Raw genomic sequence first — 20,631 nt, 5'->3', positions numbered from 1 at the left:
ATGTTTGGTGACAAATCGACACTTCGCTCATCTGCTTATGCATGCATGTAGAGTTGCAATCTAAAATTATAAAATTCATTTTTGTATCAAAACATTTGGTACAATTGGTACATTTGGTCTATTATATATCTGACATAAACAATAATTACGTTGGTAAGAAATTACTCACAAGTTTGCTATGATGAACAAATAACCGCAAATAAAGCCACACGTGCGGGATTCCCTAATTTCCTGCTTGTGAGTAATTAATATAAACAGATTTGTACATGTTTAATAAATTTCATTTCATGAGATATTCACAATTTGCACATATAGAAATTTTTGCTCTGTATTTACATGAGAAATTAAATGGCCTTGAATAATCAACTTGTCAATGCAGTTATCATCGGTGACTGCGACCGATTGCGAACCTTGCTGAGCGAATTCAAATCCTTCAGATTAAGTAATTCATACTTAAACGTGTCAAATGTATGTGTCCAATTTGAATCCAAATATAGTTTCGTATTCATTTTCAGGTGATGTTGAGAACGACAAAAGTGTGCAGCAAAGTCGTCTGGATTTACGTTTAGAAGAGGTACACATAAAAAATGCTTGTTAACTGGTCACTTTTTTTACAACGCAGAGCAGGATATTCCTTGTATAATATGTTACGCTCAATAATGCTCAGTACTACCGAACTTTTGTAATTTGTTATGACCAGTTTGATCTGTGATCATTAAATGTGATTCATTCGCTATAATGACCAATCATAAATTTATGTCAAGGTGAAAGACCAATCTGGAAATACACTTTTACATCTCGCCGTCCTTCGATGTCTGCGTCATCGCCTCGGAGATAATCAGACGAGACAAACTATTGCAACCAATTGTAAATTTTTTGAAATTTTGCTGTCAAATTCAGAGTGGAAGACGTCGTTACTCTCCTCCAGAAACAATGATGGGCAAACGCCTTTGCATTTATTCCATGTCCAACCAATAAAAACATATTCAAGTCCGTTCATGAAGTCCACAATCGCTCTGATCTACGGAACCGAGAAGCCTTCGAAACGAATAAATCCAGTCGAGCATAAAAGTTATGTGGATTCATTCTTCCAATTTGCATTTCCACCAGAGCTTGACCACCATAATTTCGGTGAACAAGGTAGCATTGGTAGCAATAACTCAGCAGTAATTAGGAATGAGTTGTTAGATCTCGTCGACGGTGACAACTTTACTGCGTTACATTTGGCCGTGAAAAGTAAATGTTCGCACTGCATACAACAATTACTGAAACGTGGGGCAAGTTTCAATATCAAGTTCGTTTGTTGCATTTCAATTTGTAAATGTTTCAGAAAATGAGATAATGTTTGCGCTAAATTTTGTGTAAATTTTCAGCTCTAACCATACAAGTTTTCCTTTCGTGACACCCTGCATTTTCCATCAAGATCCATGGGCATCAAATGCTTTAGAACAGCAACTTAATGCAAATATAAATTTTGACGACTTTTATGAGGAATCTGGAATTGGAGTCGACGAGGAAGATGAATTACAGGATAATGAGAATATTAATCCCAATAGAACGAGATTTGGAATTTCCTTTGATTTTTGGTATATCTACATTATTCTGCTTCATTAAAGTAGATATTATATGTGGTGTCCAATTGTTCATGGTATTGGTACCTATGTTTGTCCATTTGTGGTACTTTCACTTTCAGTGGTATCGTCCCAAAGCGTGCAGTCAATTCAAGCAAGCCTGAAAGAGAAATGGAATTTATTGAAACATTTTTAAACGATGATAGCCCAATCAAAAAACAAATTTTGGGACATTCTCTGGTCGCAAGTTTTGTTTTCCTTAAATGGGAACGAGTTCGGTGGATGTTCGTATGGTCCTTTCTTTTTCATGTAAATAATGTGCATTTTTGTTTTTGAGACAGCATATTTTACCGTTTTTGAAATATCTCATTTTCTCCATGTTATTGTTAGATTGGCTTCGCAATACTCTATACGGTTTATACCATGTCAGTTTATTTGTGGTCATGCCCGTACCAGGCAGATAATTCTACCAAACGAACTCCTAACATAACGTTAAATCGTAATAATTTTGCAAACTTTGGTTCTCTAGTAGTATATTTAAATATGATATAATAACTCTTGGCGTTATTATGACCTCGTGCAGCTCTCGAATCACGTCTTCACCGTCAGTGTGACAAAGGACTGGGGGCATTCGAATTCTCCGTGACATTGTTGGTAGGAGCCTTCATTTTGGGATTGTTGGAATTGGCAAAAATTATTCAAAACTTCCCAGAATATCGACGTCAGTGGCAAAATCTGTTTCAAATTTGTATGATAATTTCCATGTGCTTGTCCGTATGGCCAGTAAGATGGACCGATTGCCAATGTCTTGTAGGATGGCAATATTCGGCTGCGGCGGTAAGGGTTTGGAATTTTAGCATTATTACATGCAAAGGTGCCAATATAATTTATTGGCTTTATGGTCACTGATATTTTTATGTGAAAAGTGCCTTTTGATGTTAAATAAATATGCAGTATGGAACTTTTCACGTCTGGTCCACACTGTTAATTAATATGGGACGATTTCCAAAATTGGGAATTTATGTAGAAATGTTTGGAAAGGTAAGATATAAGATGAGAACCAGAGAATAAGTGTTAATATCCATATTTATTTAAACCGTGGTGTTATGTCATATTGTTAAAATAAAGGTTCTGGAAAACTTTGGATATTTCATGGCTGCCTACGTCTTCCTATTGATTGCATTCTCAATCTCATTTTGCGTTGTCTTCCCTGACGTAATAATGCATTTCTACCCTGTCACCTGTAGAATTTTACTCTTACCATAATTTGCTCATTTCAAACTTTTTCTTACGATACTTACACATGAGCAGTATCCCCCATTCGAAACAATACCTCGAGCAGTGCTTAAAGTGATTACCATGATGTCTGGAGAGGTTAGTGAAATTAATTCATATTTTTACACAACATATTTTTGCTTTATCGTCTAGCTATAAGATTAAGAATTAACCTTTAGGATCCCATTTCAAAATTGTTGTCACGAAAAATCGTATCACTAAGTCCCTAATTAATCTTCAATTAAATGCCCTTTAAGGCCCAAATAATTGTCAGCTATCTGTCCTCACGCACCCAAGCTGCTGAATCTTTTTCGACCACACTGACCCGAATTTTATTTTCAAGAAAAAACCAACGGAATATATTTGTATTATTACATGCAATGATAATCCACAAAAACTACTTCCCATATACATATACTATTACCGTGGTGAAAAACCTATTAGTACAGCTTCGCATAGCCCGAACCAGAAATTTTTATCCCAGTGAGGCCTTATGTATTTGCCATGTCTGTCTTTCGGTCCACCGATACCATACACCCAAAACGGTTTGCCTTCAAATTTTGCAGGTGCCAAAAATAATCGAGTTCGCAAGTGAGCCAAATCTGTCGAGTGAGGTCATATAGATAGGTGGGTGGAATCGACACCAAACTTGAAAATATCGCTAGAAAGCTGAAATTCAGCACATTGAGTGCTAATGGCGTGTAATGAAAGACTCGGAGGGGAAATCTAAAAATATTTAACCAGAGGGACAATATGGGGTGGAGGAGGGAGATGACCCATACCGATTTTCAAAAATAGCCACAAACCTACATTGTCTGCAATTATACAATGTCCTTAGTCAAGGACGGACCGCTCCTAAATTTTTGTCCGAATTGACCGGACTGCGATTACCACACCCCGTGTTGGGAATGGTCGAATGTGTGCAGAATATTTGTTATTTTGTGGAGTATTTACAAATCCTTCCTTGACTACCAGGACCACTGTGACTTGCTTCTTTCAAATCTTCCAAAGTTTTATTTGCTATTCAGAAGTCATTTTTAGCCCCTATCCCAAATTCCAGCTGAAAATAGCAACTTTTAAAACCAGTATGGGTCACCCTCTAGAGTCACTAAGGTTACACATTGACCACTTTGAACTTCATATACTTTCATGAGAACCCATTCAGTATCCTATGCCGATTTTTATATTTTTACGACAATGTCTTAAAACCGGCATGGGTCACCCATAGGGTCCCCTCGGTAAGATTTTGCAATTTTACTTCATATTCTTTCAATAGAAGCCATTAGCAAGCTCTATACCAAATTTCAGCTTTCTATGACAATTTTGAAATTTTAGTGTATAGTACCCCATCCACTCAGACGACCCCCACCGGTCAACCACTTGACCAATTTCCCCATCTGCGAACTCGTTTCTAACTTTGTCCAATTTGCATATACTAAAAATTTCATGTGAATCGGGTCAGTCGTTTTGGCTCTAGCCTGTTCACGGACAGACAGACAGACGGACAACCATCACGATTCCATAAGCCCTAACTCGGGCGCCATATCAAAACCCTTCAATTTCATGCAATGTTTCCACGGTCGCCAAATTTGTAATTTTTTGAAAATACACGTATTTGTGTATACGGGATTCAACGCATTTTGTCGCGTATCCATGATATTCATGTATCTGGGACACAGGGTCAAATTTCAAAATTCCATGACATTCGTGGACTTGGGATTTGTGGGATGTTTTACAAATTCCATGACACTTGTGTACATGGGATTTAAGTGAAAATTTAATAAATTCCATGACATTCGTGGACTGGGATCCTAAAGGTTAACCAATTTCCGAATAACAGGTCGACTATGGCGATTTTTTCTACGGAGACCACAAAGGGCAGGAAGCACAGAGTTTCATTTTCAAGAAAGACTCTGGCGACCTAATTCATCCCATCACGAGCCACGTATTGTATGGGGCGTTTGTCATTCTAGTCACAATTGTGCTCACAAATCTCCTCATCGGCCTAGCTGTTGATGACATCAAGGTACAAATTATCTATCCGATAAGACACAATGTGCTAACTAAATGTCTTGACATGCAGGGATTGACACAAAACGCAGAGTTTACAAAGACCACTCGAGAAATTGCTAACATTGCGTATGTCGAGTCCATTATTTTTTGGAGCGCATTGCCCAATATTGGTCTGGTCCGAAAACTGAGGAAATCCATCGTCATTGCCAGATTTCCTAAGGATGCCTGTAGTAGTGAGAAGATTGAAAGTCCCAAGAGTGTTGGGTATATAGACGAATATTATTCATAAAAATTAATATCAATTTGGACAATTTTGAACATTTTGATTTCGAAAGATCTGTATTTCAGAAAATTGAGAAATATCAAGAGGTATTTTAGAGAGACGTTAATGTCCCTATTTTTCTGCGAACGAAAAGCGAACATTATAGACGCAGAACGAAGACGGTTATCTTGCAGGTGATTCCTACCATTTTCCTTATGTCACATAAAGAGTACTCATTCTCTTCACGTGCATACATACATAGGACTTCACAATTGCCAAAGTATGGATTCTGCATAAGTCTTGATGACTGCAAATCTCCCCGTGACTTTCCCGAGGACATTTACTTCAAAGCAGTGGAGATCATTAAACGACGGAACAATAGTATTAATTCCAACAATAAGAACAACTCAACAACATCTACTAATCGAAATCGGCATTGTCTCACTTGTCAATGCCACACCAGCGCTTCGTCCATGATTTAGCTTGGTTAGATGCAGCAAAAAGCTGAGCACAATCCGTCTCACAGAAATTGAGACGGGGCAAATCAAGATTTTGAGACGAAATCGTAGTATTTATCATGAAATTGTTCTGCGTGGATATGGATATATTAACGTGAATGAACCTGCATGAATAAAAACTAATTTAAATCAATACTGGAATTGACAATAATTATATCCATTCATTATCTCAAGTTAACGACGACAATAATTCTCATTTGTTTATTCATGAGACGAGCAGTATCGTAGCAAGTGGTCACGGGGGGGGGGGGGGGAGGGCCAGGCGGGGGTGGAGGAGGACCAGGACGATTGAGCAAATAGGCGACATAGTTTTGAAACCGATTATACCAATCACTCCAATCTTCAACCAGACGGTTAGCGCTATATCCCCCAATATCTTCATCAATGAACCATAGGAGCCCCTGTGTGTCGAACGTTTCAAAAATTTTGCAAATTAATATTATATTATAATTTATCAATATATGAAATAGGATGATATTTCGGATGAGAAAAAGCAACAAATAGCAGAGGAAATGAACCAGAGTGAAACTGCATTTATTGCTTTTGGGTGGACTAAAGGCAACAAATTGACCGCTGTTGAGGGTACTGCGCAAAGAACGCTCCGATGGTTCACACCGACAAATGAAGTCCCACTTTGTGGACATGCCACGGTAGCCTCGGCCAAAGTAATTGCAAACGTGCAGCTCCAAGAAGGGGGAGAAAAAAGTATAAGTTTTGACTCAAAGTTTAGAGGGGGGCTAAATTACAACGGATTCCCGTAGGTTTAAAAAAATCATATATAAGTTCTGACTGCCTGCAACTGTGGGAGGTTTCTCACGATACCTCTTAGGTCGGCAACTTCATTATCGTCCAAATATTGATTGGGTGGGCAAAGAGTAGAGGCGTTCTTCACGTGCCTTCGTACCCACCACTGGAAAAAGCGAAAAAAAGGTTTACTTTAATTGTCAATATTCCGAATGCAATCTTCCATTCACAATCAAGACGTGTAAAAAAATGAAAAATTTGTCACAAAGATGTTTGGAAAAATTAGTTGTTAGTTTTGGAGATTCAGAAATATTGTAATGCTTGTGGCAAAGGAAGCTGAGGTCAATTGACCTCAGCTCATGTCATGGCACGATCAATGGTGGAGTCCACCCTCACAAAAACGGCATATTTGGCAATGTTCTACACCACCGAGGTCTCTTCTGTACTTGTGTAACGCAACTGCTCCAGTTGTTGTTTGCATTATAAAAGTTACTTAATTCTCGCCCTAAAAAAAGAAGTTGAGCAGAAGAGGCAGAGAGAGGAATCAGCGAGGAGGAAGATATTCGCACTAGCTCGTGACACTTTTTTGCGAAATAAGTGTGCGAAATAAGTTTGCGAAATAAGTCCTTTAATTCCAATTAAAGGAACCCAATTTTACGATATTACAGAAATTTTTTTTAATCCTTAGGCAAACCCGCATCCTGGGCAAGCCCGATGTGTCCTCGGGGGTTCCCTGCTCAGTTTAAAATATTATCAAATATAAAAGTCAATTTGTCTCACTTTCCGGTATCTTGCTTCGACTTGCGATGCGCAAGTGTATATTAGAAATGGTCTTGTTCCCTCGTAAATAAACCCCAGCGGACGTAAGACGTTGACGTCAGAGCATTCTCCTTGTAGTCTGACCAACGCAGCAACGTGAATGGGAAGATGGGAATATCCTGTAAATATGACAAATATGCAAATCAAGTATATAAAATTGCATCAGTTTCTTCAAGTACTATGGTGAATTGTGCCATTTGTACTATGCCCAAATGGATGCCGAATATTTTTTTGTTTTTTGACACGAGTATAGATGATTACTTATCTGTATATATTACTCCAAACCCAAAACGAGCTGCCAAGTTCTTGGACAAATTACAAGCTGGGGTTTCAAGACTCAACTGTAAATTTAATGCTAACAAGATGTCGACAAATATTTATCCAACAATTCATTGGCCAATTTCTTGACCTGTGGTCACATGATGAGGGATTTTAGTGCATATGCGGGACAAGATATGGCATCAAGCATATCGTTCATTCCTTGGAATGTTACCAGGCCAGAAAAGTAAGTCCATGAATCTACATACATGTGAACAACGTCATTAATATATATGTATGTATATACATATGTATTTTAGCCATCGTGTCACTTTCAAGTGTTAAAGTCATGGTGTGACTTTTATTTGTAATAACTATATAAACAATTATAGTAATTACGTAATTTCAGCTCTTTCGTGGCTAGAATGAAGGTGATGCTACCGTCTCGTCTCCACCATTTCATCTTGGACCCCTGCATAAATTTTCCAAGTCGGATAGTTTTAAATATTTTGGAAGCTGGATTAGAATTTGCAGTTAGATTTTATGCAATTTGTAGAGTTATCTATCCCAATCTTAGTGCTCTGAAATATCCCAAACGAGCAAAGCAGAGTATATCTGCAATCATTGTGTGCGCTGGGGGGAGTATCAAGGTGAAATTTCAAAACTTCTAATCGTTAAAAAATATCATCACTCAGCTACCATTGTATTAATATTCGAACATTGTAAAATTTAGAATCATTCTACGCACGTTTGAAACGACGTACACCTAATGAATATCCACACCTGGACGTGAAGAATTTTGTCCATGCATTAATTCATATCATGGTTTGTCTGAGACAGGAAGACATCAACTAATAAAATCCCAATCGCATAATCAGAAAGATGATGCCATTTTGACAATGCCATTGCACCAACATGAGATTCTCTACGTTATTTATCATGTATTTACTTTCAAATTTAATCAACATTCTTCAGTATTTGGCGAGGAAGTTTTGCCCAGACTAAACAATTCCAGAGATGTTTAATAAATCAAGAATTGCGCAATTTCTTGGATAAGGTTCTTGATAATCGCATGCCGTTTCATTTTAAGAACATTAAAGTGTAGCTACTTATTTTAAGGAGTTTATACTTTTGTGATATTAGTTATTTCAATTTACGTATATAAAAAATTTCGTTCGTAAAATCAAGTACAATAAATTGGTTATAAAATGAAGATGTAGATGGTTCAAACGTAGTTACAAATCGTTCTTACCCACGAACACCCCTACAACAAGTCCAGATGGGTCACGCCACAGAACTCCGTAAACGTAGTACGGCATTTCTTTTATTTCTATTATAAATTTAAGTCTTTAAAAACTGGAAAAGCCTCAAGCTTGGTTTACTTTATTTGGGAATAAAGCTGCGGACGTTTTACTCTGCCTCGCCACCACCACTTTGTTCGCAGTAGAGATTGTTAAGACCTGTTATGCTTTCTCTCAAGTTCAGATGGATGCAGGATCCACGAAGTTGGTCATTTCTCCCTTCCTTCCAATTTTTGCAACAAAGTACTTCCCCTTTGACATTGGGCTTCGGTCCCCCTTTTGCCTTTTGCAAATTACACCCTTTCATCAGAGTCGTCAAGTGCTCTCTCGATCATAACCTTCGACTAGTTCTCCAACCCAGTAAAACATGGACATTTTATGCAAGTTGCCTAAACCTAAACAACCATTCTCTGTTCCTAAGTAATTAAACTCAACCATAGTTTTCCACAACCACACCGCCGTCCGGCAAGTGTTCTCAGTTTCTCTCAAACTGTACGAGAACAAAGGTGTAGACACTCTGTGTTCTGATCTCGGCATTCTTCTTCTTGGAAAATTCTGAGGTGACCTTTCAATTAATGATGGGGACATTTTAGACTCACCTGCAGTTCATAAGAAACTACGAGAAATTATCCAAATTTCCAAAGTGAAAATTAAACAAGTTGTGTTTGAAATTTTAGACAAGAAAAAGTGATTTCAAGAGAGAAACCGTCATGGAGAAGGGTTATTAGTGGTATTCAGAGTGAAATCTAGCTGAAAACATTGTACAAGCAAAGTGTAAAATTTTTGAAAAATTGGAGTGCACCCATTTGTTCGTGGGCTTGAAGTATCTCTACACACATAATATACATAGTTACAGTTAAAACTGTCAAGGGGACATATTTGTCCAACAAATCCACCGCGGCGTGGCTACCCGTCGACATTGGCGACATTGCAGAATCGCCAAGTTCCCAGCTATTCTTGAAAGGCGAGGATGTTGCGTTTCTCAAAAAGTGGGAGCAACACAAGGCCAACCCTTTGCCGATTGTTAACCTCCTGTTAACAACAACCCCACCAAAACAACAAAAATGTGGGGATTAACATTCGAACCAAATCCTCATGACATGATGATCCAACAAGCACAACTTTTAGCCAATTTAAATCCCCAAGGGCTTCAATCTTGGCTTACCAAGACGAGAAGCACGGGGAAATTTCTTCCTCTTCCATCTATAGATGACGAGACATGTGACATAAGATCCACAAATACATTCATCGACAAATCCCTCCCGTGCGATAAATGTGGCCGGTTATTTAGGAAAGGTAGACCAACTAAAAGTCACAAATGTATATCAGGTAATTATAAAAGTTATACGAGTTAAACATGCATGCAAACAAAAAAAAATCATCGGCAGGGTTCTTCTCATTTCCATAAAACAGATCTTCATAGTTTACTTCCCCCACCAGCATGGTGGATTTATTTTGGTCAAAATTCGAACCATGAAAAATTGATAAATTCTGCTAGGTAGATTGAGTTGTATTGAGTTGTATCAATAATATTTAGTATGCTTCTTATTTAAATTATAGGAGTAGAAAAGTTATCTGATGATAAAGAAAATGGTGATGAGACAGCGGAAGACCGTGATATTCACGAGCTTGGTGAAGCTAGTCATTCAACTGACGAGAAATTCCTTCGTAATAAAAACATCAGAAAAGAATCCAAGGTCACTCATAAGACGGGTCGCCCATTTTGCTGCAGTATTTGCGGTCTTACCTTCAAGAGAGCTCATCACTTGAATTCCCACGAAGGAACTCATCGCGACGACGTCGCACGCCCATTTGTTTGCGCACTACCCAATTGTGGCAAGGCTTTCAAGCTCAAAAAATATTTGATCAGGTAATGGTATTTCTTGGCTAATTGTATCAATCTTATTCAATAAGTGACACCGGTTTCTGTCGTCCACAGGCATGAACCTATCCATACTGGTGCGCACAATTTCAATTTCCCTATAATTATAATTCCCTACAACATTCCTTATATTATAATCCTTAAATAGAGCATCAGTGTGAAATCTGTGGTAAAGTGTTTGAAGGAAAATACATCACGCAGCATATGAATATAGTCCATGGAAAAGAAACCTTTTCGGTAAATAATTCACAATGCAATAGTTTACAAACATGTCATTTGGTTGAAATGCATATCTAAATTGTTTTAGAATTTGATACGAGTTCCTGCCGAAGTCCAAATCGCACCTGGACAGCAGGTTCAAACGCCAACTCTGGTACCAGTCACTGCCATCACGGACGATGGCAACAACACAACGACAATTACAACTCCCTTCTAAACTGTTTCAAGCCATACCAGCCACTCACTTTACTTACACTCATCTGTATTACGTCCTTATGTGCAAAATGCCCATAGATTTTTTGTTTGTGAGAAATGATAGATGAAACGGAATGCAGATGTATGTATACACGATATTTAATACCATATTTTCAATGATCAACAATCGGTAAGTACAAAAATATATATTGACGTTTCTTATAAATATATCCTAGACATATTTGATACCATGCGAAACACATTTTATTTCTTACCTGACCATAACAATTCTAAAATACATTTATATTAAATTTATAGATGCGATGTTTTGAGTTGCACGTATGTTCTTGCTTCAAACGAGTTCATGGTTGCATGAAACGTGGCAAAATCCAAAGACGATCCAAATCTGGCTCCGTCGTACTACATCAATGTTCACCATTATTTTAAATAGATTGATGAACAAAGAATATTTTTTTGATTGCCACAGCCCAGATTTAAGCATCAGATTGTCGTACTAAAACAAATTTCACCATTGAGCAATAATTCCAATTTGCAATATTTCCTCAATTTTGGACCACGCACAAAATCAGCCCCACTGTCCACGGGGAGTGACCACCACTGGCGAGCTTGGCAGCCAGGAAATCAAATTTGTGAGTATGAATAACAGTCTAGGCCTTGGGCCGTAGCACTCGTCCACTGACAACGTTCCTATGCAATAATTTTGAACAGTGAGAACACTTATGAAATTGAACTAAGGTGATTGTTTTGTTTTATTGTCCATAGATTAATGAACAATTGATAAGATGGCGAACGTCGAAGAGGAACTCTTTTCCAGCTGTGCAAATTGTTTTAAAAACTTTGAAAGTGATGGGGACCGAATAGTGCGGATTTCGTATTTCAATGATAACCAGAATCATAACAAGTCAGGAAATCAAGATAATGACATTAAGGAAGCCCAAGTGGAGGACGAAAATGGCGATGAACAAAAACGGGAATCACAAGTGGAACACTTAATTAATGAACATGTGGACACGTCATCGAGTTATCACCATGATTTGGGGGAAGGACAAGAAACATTGGAATTGTCAGTTGTCACTTTGGAAGGCGTGGGAGTTGGTGTGGGGGGGCACCACTTTCAGGTGAGTTTGATGATATTACATGTCAAAAGTACTATACAGAAATTGTTATTATTTTACTCGGTGCTTAAACTCTAATAAGGTTGACGTCGAGGAGGCACAACATTTGATTGACTCCGGCGTAGAAGTAGAAACTGTGAGCATATTGGTAAATAAGAAACCATTCTTGGATGCACTTAATGCTCAAGGAATGGATTCTATAAACCCCTCTGAGCAGCAGAATCCACAAGCTCCCCACACGCTTGAAGATCAAGAAAAGAACGAGTATGACAGGGTCGTTGTCGTTGAAGAAGGTATTTTACATCTTTATATATGTGCCTTTCCAAATTCACCGCATACATGTTCCAAATAGAATGTTGGATGTACAGGTGTGACTGTTGTTGAAGCACTCTCAGTTATATTTGGCATCCCTCTTGAATCTGGAACCACAGCTGCTGGCGACTTTGCTTGGAAAAAAGACGATCCTTGTGCTCTCTGTCAGAGGTTAATTTCTTGAAGCATTAAATGACACGATCTCTAATAATCGGGTTGAAGTGCTAAACATTCCCATTTCTCACAGATGTGCCCAAGTGGTCACCATCTTATACTCGGCTTTCCAAGAGTTTAACTCCTTATCCGTGGAATCTTCATACGTATCGAAAGGGATAAAACAGTTTCTTCACAGGATAAACTCATTGAATCGAATGAGCCTTCAACAAAATGAAGGGCATGGATTTCAAGCTGTAGGGACAAACGAACCACAACAGTTGGTCACTCCTGACAAGACTTACACTACGACGCATATAAAACATCCAACAACTTCAAGGAAAAAGGCGGCGTCATCTGGAAGAAGAAATTCAAGCATAAAACGAATGAAACTTATTCACGAGGACGAGATGATTTCTGCGGACATTATGTCAGACGTGTCTTCTGATTCCAATTCTCTATCGGATTTGGAGAATGAGATAATCGCAGGTAATAATTATATCATAGACTGACTGAATAATCCAAGTGGCAGTATAGACCAAACAATTGCTTATATACACATGTGTAACAATATTATATAAACTACTTATTACCACGAATAATAATGTCATACATCATTGATTTAAGATGTCAACGAGGTTGTTCGAAAAACAAGAACATCGAGTCGACCTCGTATTGTTAAAAAACAATCTTCGGATTATGAAGAACTCGAATCTAGCGAAGAAGAACCAGAGGAGCCATATGAAGATGACGAAGATGATGATCCCAACTTTGATGCTGCGGAGGAGAGTAAGTTGTTCTGTACAGAGTTATTCACAACCTGCAAAATTTGTAATCTTGTGCCATATTACAAAGGTACATAGGTAGCTAAGGTACTTATGCATATACTAATTTTCTTTACAGTTCAGGGCATAAAAATTTCCCAAGAACAACTCACGCTGAGAAGGTTGTCTGACATATGTGCCGGAGTGTTAGAGCACAAAGAAGAGGATTTGCAGATGGATAGTGAAGGGAAATTTATATGCCCGGATCCAGAATGTCATAAGGCTTTCAAAGGAGTAAGGACATTGAATAAACATGTCGTTATTCACAAACTAAGAGAAACCCCAGTTTGTCCAAAGTGTAGCTTGGGTAAGATTATATATCCAATTAGCTAACGATGCGATTAGTATTTTCATAAACCTACATATTTAATTGCAATATATTTTTGCAGAATTTGACACCTTAGAAGAACTTCACCGCCATATGACGTCCGTCCATAACCCATCCAAACTCAAACGACAGTCGCGTACCCCACTCCGGACAAAAAAGAGGAAAATAAGACACGATCTTGGAAGAGGATCCGGTAAAACACAAACCTACACATGTGTAACTTGTGGTGAAAAATTTGGAAACACGTTGTTGCTTATGCAACATGAGAAAGAACATGGTCCAGTCAACTGTCCAACCTGCGGCAAGGAGTTTTCATCCCCTAATTTGCTGATGCGTCACCAAAAGGATGTTCACGTGAAGAAAGAGATTGACTTTTTCTGCCCAGAATGTGGAGAAATCTTTAATAACTTGGAATCGTTGTCCGCTCATTTTGTTGAGAGCCACAACCAACAGCTCAATTTTTGCACTCATTGTGGAAAATCTTTTCTCCGATCACGATTCTTGCTCCAGCACCTTAAAGAAACTCATTTGATACCAACGGAAGATATTAAAGTGGAAAAGTTATCTGATGACGAAGAGAATGGGGATGAGACAACGGAAGACAATAACCCACTTCACGAGCCTGGCGAGAGGCCGAAAAAGTCGGATCCAACTCCATTCAAGTGCCCACATTGCGATAAAGAATATAAACGCAAAAAACAGTTGGACATTCACATCTTATTCCACAATGGGGAAGAACCACAACATTTTTGTAATTTTTGTTCAAAACGATTCTTCCAATTGAAAAGCTTGAAACGACATCTGCTTCTTCACACCACCGACAATCCTCATGTTTGCGAACAATGCGATCGGGTTTTCCCAAGGTGAATTTGACATATTATGACTTTTGTGCTTATGTATAACCTTAATTACAATTCAATAAGTTCTCGTTCTCAATTTAAATCGTTTCTAGAGCCGATCATCTGAAACGTCACATTGAAACTAGCCATTCAAGTGATGAGAAATGCTTTCGCAATAAAAAGATAAAGAAAGAATCCAAGGATCCCGTTCAGTATAAGTGCAATGACTGCGATAAAACGTTTACTCGCAAGGAGTACCTTAGGCTGCATCATAGAATTCATAGCGGCGAGAGACGTGGGTGAAGTATATTAAGTATAATTACTTATTTACTAGCTGTGAAATTTTTGTACGCATTACTTATTAATATTTTTACAGCATTTATGTGTTCTGACTGCGGAAAAACTTTTCGAGGTAAGGTTTTTTTACTGTTCACTTTTGCCTCTGCTGAACAACAAATTGTTTGAATGTAATAAAACCACTCATCTTTACAGACCCTAGAAATTTGGCACAACATCTGGTCACGCATAAGACGGACCGCCCATTTTGCTGCAGTATTTGCGGTCTTACCTTCAAGAGAGCTCATCACTTGAATGACCACGAAGGAACTCATCGCGACGACGTCGCACGCCCATTTGTCTGCGCACTACCCAATTGTGGCAAGGCTTTCAAGCTCAAAAAACATTTGATCAGGTAATGGTCATTTCCTGGCTAATTATATCATCGTAACTTGTTTAATAATCTACTCCGGTTTCTCTTGTCCACAGTCATGAACTTGTCCATAGTGGAACCAAAGGTATTTGATCAATTTCAATTTCCCTATAATTATAATTTCCTATAAAAATATTCCCTATATTAATCCTAAAATAGATCATCAGTGTGAAGTCTGTGGTAAAGCGTTTAACAGAAAAGACAATCTCAGGCAGCATGTGAACAAAGTCCACGGAAAAGAATCCTTTTCGGTAAATAATGGACAATGCTTTACAAACACATCAGGTAAAATGCATACCTTTTTATGCTTATCTACATTATCTTAGGATTTGATACGAGTTCCTGCCGAAGTCCAAATCGCACCTGGGCAGCAGGTTCAAATCCAGGTTCAAACGCCAACTCTGGTACCAGTCACTGCCATCACGGACGATGGCAACAACACGACGACAATTACAACCATACAACTCCCTTCTCAAGTGTTTCAGGCCATACCAGCCACGCACTTTACTTACACTCATCTGTAATACGTCCTTATGTGCAAAATTACGAGAGATTTTTTGTTTGTGAGAAAGGATAGATGAAACGGAATGCAGATGTATGTATACACAATATTTAATACCATATTTTCGATGATCAACAATCTTTAAGTACAAAAAATATATACTATTTAACGTGTCCCATAAATATATCCTAGACATTGTCAATCGACATATTTGATACATACTATGCGGAATACATTTTAAATCTTACCCGACCATAAAAATTTTAAAATAAAATATATTATATTTATAGATGTTTTGAATTGCACTTATCTTCTTGTTTCAAACAATTGTCAAAATACTTTAAAGCTCACCAAACATTGCATTCATGCATAAAAATGTAACATTTTAACAAAGCAAGTTTTAATGATCAGAGTATATGTCACATTTATTTTATTACCTAAATTATCATAATTCATGGCGTGCCTTCAATCATGTCAATCGAGGACGTAGAAGTGGAATGATAACTCGCGTCATCACTGCTCATAATTTCGGTTTCTTGCATGGAAATCACTTGCGTTGGAAGATCGTGAATTGATGGAATCTCAATACAATCAGCTTCGTCTAAAGAATAAGACGAAGAATCCAAGTTATCTTGTTCATGGGTCGAGTAAGAGCACGATGACAGATTCACGGATAAAATGTTAGTCGTCTTGGGTTTGGCTAAACAAAGACTAGTACAAACTTGGGTCAACTGGGCGTGGTTGTCTATGCATTCGTGGATGTCGATAGTATTGTCGTCTAAATGATGTGATGAATCTGGGATGACGTTGTTAATTCTGTCTTGAATGAATTGCACGAGCTTGTTTTGCATTCCGTGAAAATTGTTGTGTATTTCCAGAGCATCTTTCACCCAACCCGATAGTTTTTCCTTATTGAATGATATTCTCGAGTCGAGCAAGATAATAGCTCCCCAGTCACCTTTGTGCCTAATGCACCGTCCAAACGCTTGATTCATTGCTCGGAATGCTTGAACATTGTACCATTCTCGGCCCGTAAGGAGATCAACAGGCTTGGCATTGAACTCATTGTTATGTAAAAGAGTGGTGGCCAACTTAGCCTGCCTCTTGCGCCCATCATTATACTCCATCTTACAGGCTACCGTATGTGCGCCCAAATTGGCAAAAGGAATCCCAATAGTGATGACCGCCCGGGCCTGGTTATCAGTGAAATTAATACCCTCGCTAACTTTTCCTCGGAATATTGCAAACAAAATGCATCCTCGCTGACTAGAGGTCTGGATGGGGTGATCAATAAGATGTTTGTATCTCTGCATATCTGCTTCGAAAATGTCCTTGTCCGCTCGCTCCTCGTAGAAAATGTGCTTGAAGTACTCTAACTGCTTCATGGTGGGACTATTCACCGGATAGGTCGACCACCGTTCCTTGAGCGTGTCCATAAAAGTGTAGGATGGGAGGAACACAAGAACTCCATATGGGACAGTCTTAACAATTTGAAGAATAGTGTCGCCGAGATCATCTTGGGTTGTTTCGTCCGATTGGCCTTTTTTATTTAGTGCGAACTGCTTATTCACACCAAAGTTGACAGAGGAGCAAAATGTCTGATACTGCTGAACAACATGGTGCGCCACCAATTGTTGATTAAATGGAGTCTTGAGCTCGACAGAGAAAGATTCCAATGGTGATAATGTCCCAGAGGTAACTATGATAGAATGACATTGGTCTCGAATGGCCTTAAAAACGATAGCAGGACTCAAACACAATATTTCCATTGAAATGTTATATTGGCGAGTGCGTTGTCCATCACCTTTTGATTCATTTGCTCCATTGTTCACGAGCACGATGTTATAATGTTGGTAATTGTCATCCTCGTACAAAAAATGTAATGTTGATAGAAGTTTGACAATGAATCTTGTTACAGCAGACTTAATTTCAAACTTGACAACTTGAGTATTTTCTTGGGACAGCGACGAACTACTCTTTAGGCTATCCTCTTGATCATCGTCGTCTTCATCCGTCAAAACATGTGCATGATAGTAGTGCTCTTCCATTTGTTCTCTCCCGAATCCAATTTCCTCCAAACATTTCAACATTCTATCATCTTTAAACGCTACAAATTCTGGTAACGGAGTTGTGTTTGAATAAATATTCCTTGGTGGTATTTTTGGTGCAGCATTTCGCATCCAAGTACTCAGTCGAGTCAACAGTAAAGAAAAGTGTTCAGCCGATACTTTCTTTGGGCATTCAACAACTTGTTGAAGAGCAGTGTCAATTTGTAAGCGAATGGTCCCGTCCAATCTGTTTAAAGTTACGAGGCTCAAGGACGCTTCAGCCCTACAAATGTCTTCCAAGTTGTGGGCTTCGTCGAAAACTACAATATTTCCAGTGAGATCAATGTCTAATGCCCTTCTAATATCAGGGCTAATGACATAATTGTATGGGCAGAAAACAATCTCGGCACATTCGTAGAGTGCTTGGCTTGCATAATATGGACATCCTGTGCATTCGTGTCGTCCAGCTACCTTCAAATCTTCAATATCCCAGGCGCCTGAGTAGAACAATTCTCCAAATCTATATTTCAATTCATCCTTTTGGCGAAACAAATTGCAAACTGGTTTACGCTCTTTTTCACTCAAAGGCTCGCCCTTCTCCTTCTCCATTTTCAAGTTATAAAAGTAGTTTTTCCTTAACGCTCTGCAGCTTTCGTCCATCAAATGCCGAGGGTCATTTTCAAGTACTTCACTGCTACTACTTTGACTATTTCTTCCTTCGCAGCAGCTTGTAGAATCACATGAGACCTTGGGAGTGGGATTATTAGTCGATGGACGAGTTTTATTATGTTTAAAAAACGACTCCATGTACTTGGTTTGTTCAATTACTTCGGCGTTGAGGCATCCAATTTTCCTACTTGCAAGTATGGTCATTTTGGTATTTCGATAAGACGTAGCCTTTAGCTGCTCCACAACCTGTTGAACTTGCGAATGTGTCCTCGTTGTATAAAATATTTTAGGAACATGGGGCTTTGCAAAGTTTGACATGATACAGTGTCGACAGAGCAGATCTTTATCTCGTTTTCTTATTTCCAGTTGCGATGAATCCATTTTAACAATTTTTGACGGACTGCTGCCATCATTTGTGTTATTAACAACTTGTGAATGTGTATCAAAATCATCATCAAGGTTTGAGAATTTGGCAACCAGTTGGAATTTTGTCTTGCCTTGTGACTTGAATGATTTAATCGTTGGTTTACTCATCAACTTGTTGGGGTCAGGAATGAATCCGCAAATACATTTATCAGCGGTTATAGCCGCCAAAGGGGCAAACTTATTCATATTAGTAAAATTGTTTTCTTTGCAATGCATTTGCCATCCAAGTAACGCACACAGTAAAGCAGCCGTTTTTCCTGTTAATGAAATGAAGGACATTAATATGTATCATTTATGTTATTTAAACATTTTATTTAACTTGTTCGAGTTTAGTCCTCTCTGTAAAAAACGGATGTTTGATATACTGACCTGTTCCAGTGGGCGACTCTAACAAACAGTTTTGGCCCTTGTGTGCACCTTCGATGACCTTTGTCATCAGTTGCTTTTGACTCTTGTACGGTTTGTAGGGAAAGTTGACTTTGACCCTGCAAATGGTATCTGAATATACCTCCCTCTGGGGAAGCACCACCGCAGCGTCATGATTCAAATGAGCGTAAACTTTGTCCCAGTCATCATCATCGTCGTCATCGAAAGAGTTAAATCCCATTGTCGTAGTTGTGACTCCGTCTCCTCCTCCTTCTTTACGAGGCGACGTCATAACGTCAAACTGGGTCGAATTGTTAAGTCTCAAAACAATCAGCTACATCATTTCTGCGTGTATAAGAAAATTGTGTATCAATCAGCACGAGTGCTTACGAATGTCTGTTTAATGCACTCAAATTTTGAACTACCTTTAGTTCACTTCGATGCGTAATTTTCACGTACCATTAATACGTAAGTATTACCCAAGTAATTGTATGATGTGTCTCGGAAGAGATTTTTTCCTTCCTATCCTAGTGTTTACAACAGCAAAGATTCGATGCAGCAGAAAAATGTTCGACAATAATCCGCTCAAAGAGACAGCAGAACTTTATTTGCTCTTCACCCCAACGGAACCGACGCTGCTGTCTCCTAACTTGCTTTCTCCAAATGGAGAAAGGCAACAAAAGTAAAGCGAGGCGACAGCGAATATGCAAATAAGTATAATCATTACACAACATGTTAGTACCTTAGTAATAATAAAATTTATCCTGAGGTTATTGTGGGTGGTATATTTGCTGCCTGTTAGCCTGTTGGGTCAACCAGACTAGTGCCTGAAAATGTTCCTCATATCAATGCATATGAAGCCTTTTAGCGGTGTGTTTACCGCTCGGTGGGTTATTTATTAAACAATGGCATGAGTATGAATAATAATTCTGCGTCCAAATCAAAATCCACAGCTTTTTTATGTATATTTGAGCAATTAGATACAAGTACATGCGTCATACATATTATTGTGGCATCTTTCCAAGACTTATTTTTCAATTTGTACTTGTTTTAATGCTTCTTTTTGATCCACTTTTGACTGACTACATATCTATATGCATCATTCATTGTATGATGTCTGTAAAGTTTGTGATAAGCCGACACATTTATATAATGGAGCAAACTTATGTTGAATATTGATATCTGTTTGGATAACGGAAAGAATAATAACAACATTTCAACAATAAAAATATTTTGTTGAAAGCAAATTTGGAATGGAACAC

General features: G+C 38.4%; 5 protein-coding genes and 1 long non-coding RNA gene across 8 annotated transcripts; 4 read left to right on the top strand and 2 right to left on the bottom strand.

The window, feature by feature from the left end:
* The first annotated feature begins 232 nt into the window (after positions 1–232).
* Positions 233–5,774, top strand: LOC110845149 (transient receptor potential channel pyrexia). The gene is made up of 15 exons (XM_022091512.2): positions 233–237; positions 380–442; positions 516–574; positions 765–1,294; positions 1,374–1,586; positions 1,694–1,880; positions 1,962–2,070; positions 2,155–2,408; positions 2,526–2,612; positions 2,700–2,786; positions 2,883–2,945; positions 4,687–4,872; positions 4,930–5,123; positions 5,208–5,315; positions 5,384–5,774. Exons 4-15 carry the CDS (start codon positions 999–1,001, stop codon positions 5,601–5,603), a joined length of 2,004 nt encoding a protein of 667 aa, XP_021947204.2. The 5' UTR covers positions 233–237; positions 380–442; positions 516–574; positions 765–998; the 3' UTR covers positions 5,604–5,774.
* A 153-nt stretch (positions 5,775–5,927) lies between these two features.
* Positions 5,928–7,311, bottom strand: LOC118434600. Its single transcript, XR_004834130.1, has 3 exons — positions 7,164–7,311; positions 6,462–6,549; positions 5,928–6,040 (listed from the first exon to the last, which is right to left on the bottom strand). It is a non-coding gene; the product is annotated as an uncharacterized LOC118434600 (long non-coding RNA).
* A 296-nt stretch (positions 7,312–7,607) lies between these two features.
* LOC118434563 lies at positions 7,608–8,673 on the top strand. The gene is made up of 3 exons (XM_035848354.1): positions 7,608–7,707; positions 7,870–8,110; positions 8,194–8,673. Exons 1-3 carry the CDS (start codon positions 7,622–7,624, stop codon positions 8,212–8,214), a joined length of 348 nt encoding a protein of 115 aa, XP_035704247.1. The 5' UTR covers positions 7,608–7,621; the 3' UTR covers positions 8,215–8,673.
* Positions 8,674–9,152: 479 nt separating this feature from the next.
* LOC110843549 (zinc finger protein 714) lies at positions 9,153–11,316 on the top strand. Its single transcript, XM_035847541.1, has 5 exons — positions 9,153–10,090; positions 10,322–10,631; positions 10,701–10,720; positions 10,792–10,880; positions 10,951–11,316. The coding sequence occupies exons 1-5, from the start codon at positions 9,826–9,828 to the stop codon at positions 11,077–11,079; spliced, it is 813 nt and encodes a 270-aa protein (XP_035703434.1). The 5' UTR covers positions 9,153–9,825; the 3' UTR covers positions 11,080–11,316.
* Positions 11,317–11,513: 197 nt separating this feature from the next.
* On the top strand, positions 11,514–16,149 carry LOC110843151 (zinc finger protein 420). 2 transcript variants are annotated; one of them, XM_022089089.2, is made up of 14 exons: positions 11,514–11,707; positions 11,841–12,196; positions 12,276–12,486; positions 12,562–12,676; positions 12,753–13,147; positions 13,286–13,447; positions 13,562–13,789; positions 13,872–14,673; positions 14,763–14,944; positions 15,026–15,061; positions 15,142–15,340; positions 15,415–15,443; positions 15,518–15,609; positions 15,685–16,149. In XM_022089089.2, exons 2-14 carry the CDS (start codon positions 11,861–11,863, stop codon positions 15,880–15,882), a joined length of 2,985 nt encoding a protein of 994 aa, XP_021944781.1. In that variant the 5' UTR covers positions 11,514–11,707; positions 11,841–11,860; the 3' UTR covers positions 15,883–16,149. The 2 variants fall into 2 exon arrangements, with proteins under 2 accessions (XP_021944781.1, XP_035703433.1); XM_035847540.1 differs by lacking the exons at positions 11,514–11,707; positions 11,841–12,196 and having other exon boundaries at positions 12,314–12,486; positions 12,546–12,676.
* Positions 15,947–20,155, bottom strand: LOC110843548 (Fanconi anemia group J protein homolog). Of its 2 annotated transcripts, none has more exons than XM_022089514.2 (3): positions 19,795–20,155; positions 19,373–19,714; positions 15,947–19,260 (listed from the first exon to the last, which is right to left on the bottom strand). In XM_022089514.2, exons 2-3 carry the CDS (start codon positions 19,659–19,661, stop codon positions 16,313–16,315), a joined length of 3,237 nt encoding a protein of 1,078 aa, XP_021945206.2. In that variant the 5' UTR covers positions 19,662–19,714; positions 19,795–20,155; the 3' UTR covers positions 15,947–16,312. The 2 variants fall into 2 exon arrangements, with proteins under 2 accessions (XP_021945206.2, XP_035703432.1); XM_035847539.1 differs by having other exon boundaries at positions 19,829–20,155.
* Between the last annotated feature and the right edge of the window lie 476 nt (positions 20,156–20,631).

Source organism: Folsomia candida, unplaced genomic scaffold (genome assembly GCF_002217175.1).
Source record: "Folsomia candida strain VU population unplaced genomic scaffold, ASM221717v1 Fcan01_Sc002, whole genome shotgun sequence".
NCBI classification, from domain to species: domain Eukaryota; kingdom Metazoa; phylum Arthropoda; class Collembola; order Entomobryomorpha; family Isotomidae; genus Folsomia; species Folsomia candida.
Note: the sequence above shows the minus strand (reverse complement) of the source record. Positions and strands in the feature narration are given on the sequence as shown.

Bases quoted from the DNA above. Each gene is read 5' to 3' on its own strand.
- LOC110845149 (XM_022091512.2), top strand. From the start codon at position 999: ATGAAGTCCACAATCGCTCTGATCTACGGAACCGAGAAGCCTTCGAAA. The intron at 2,409-2,525 runs GTAAGGGTTTGG...ATAAATATGCAG, and splicing joins GGCAATATTCGGCTGCGGCG to TATGGAACTTTTCACGTCTG. The intron at 5,316-5,383 runs GTGATTCCTACC...ATACATACATAG, and splicing joins CGAAGACGGTTATCTTGCAG to GACTTCACAATTGCCAAAGT.
- LOC118434563 (XM_035848354.1), top strand. From the start codon at position 7,622: ATGATGAGGGATTTTAGTGCATATGCGGGACAAGATATGGCATCAAGC. The intron at 7,708-7,869 runs GTAAGTCCATGA...ACGTAATTTCAG, and splicing joins AATGTTACCAGGCCAGAAAA to CTCTTTCGTGGCTAGAATGA. The intron at 8,111-8,193 runs GTGAAATTTCAA...TGTAAAATTTAG, and splicing joins GCGCTGGGGGGAGTATCAAG to AATCATTCTACGCACGTTTG.
- LOC110843549 (XM_035847541.1), top strand. From the start codon at position 9,826: ATGTGGGGATTAACATTCGAACCAAATCCTCATGACATGATGATCCAA. The intron at 10,632-10,700 runs GTAATGGTATTT...TGTCGTCCACAG, and splicing joins CTCAAAAAATATTTGATCAG to GCATGAACCTATCCATACTG. The intron at 10,721-10,791 runs GTGCGCACAATT...ATCCTTAAATAG, and splicing joins GCATGAACCTATCCATACTG to AGCATCAGTGTGAAATCTGT.
- LOC110843151 (XM_022089089.2), top strand. From the start codon at position 11,861: ATGGCGAACGTCGAAGAGGAACTCTTTTCCAGCTGTGCAAATTGTTTT. The intron at 13,148-13,285 runs GTAATAATTATA...CATTGATTTAAG, and splicing joins GGAGAATGAGATAATCGCAG to ATGTCAACGAGGTTGTTCGA. The intron at 15,610-15,684 runs GTAAATAATGGA...ACATTATCTTAG, and splicing joins ACGGAAAAGAATCCTTTTCG to GATTTGATACGAGTTCCTGC.
- LOC110843548 (XM_022089514.2), bottom strand. From the start codon at position 19,661: ATGACGTCGCCTCGTAAAGAAGGAGGAGGAGACGGAGTCACAACTACG. The intron at 19,261-19,372 runs GTCAGTATATCA...TTTCATTAACAG, and splicing joins AGAGTCGCCCACTGGAACAG to GAAAAACGGCTGCTTTACTG.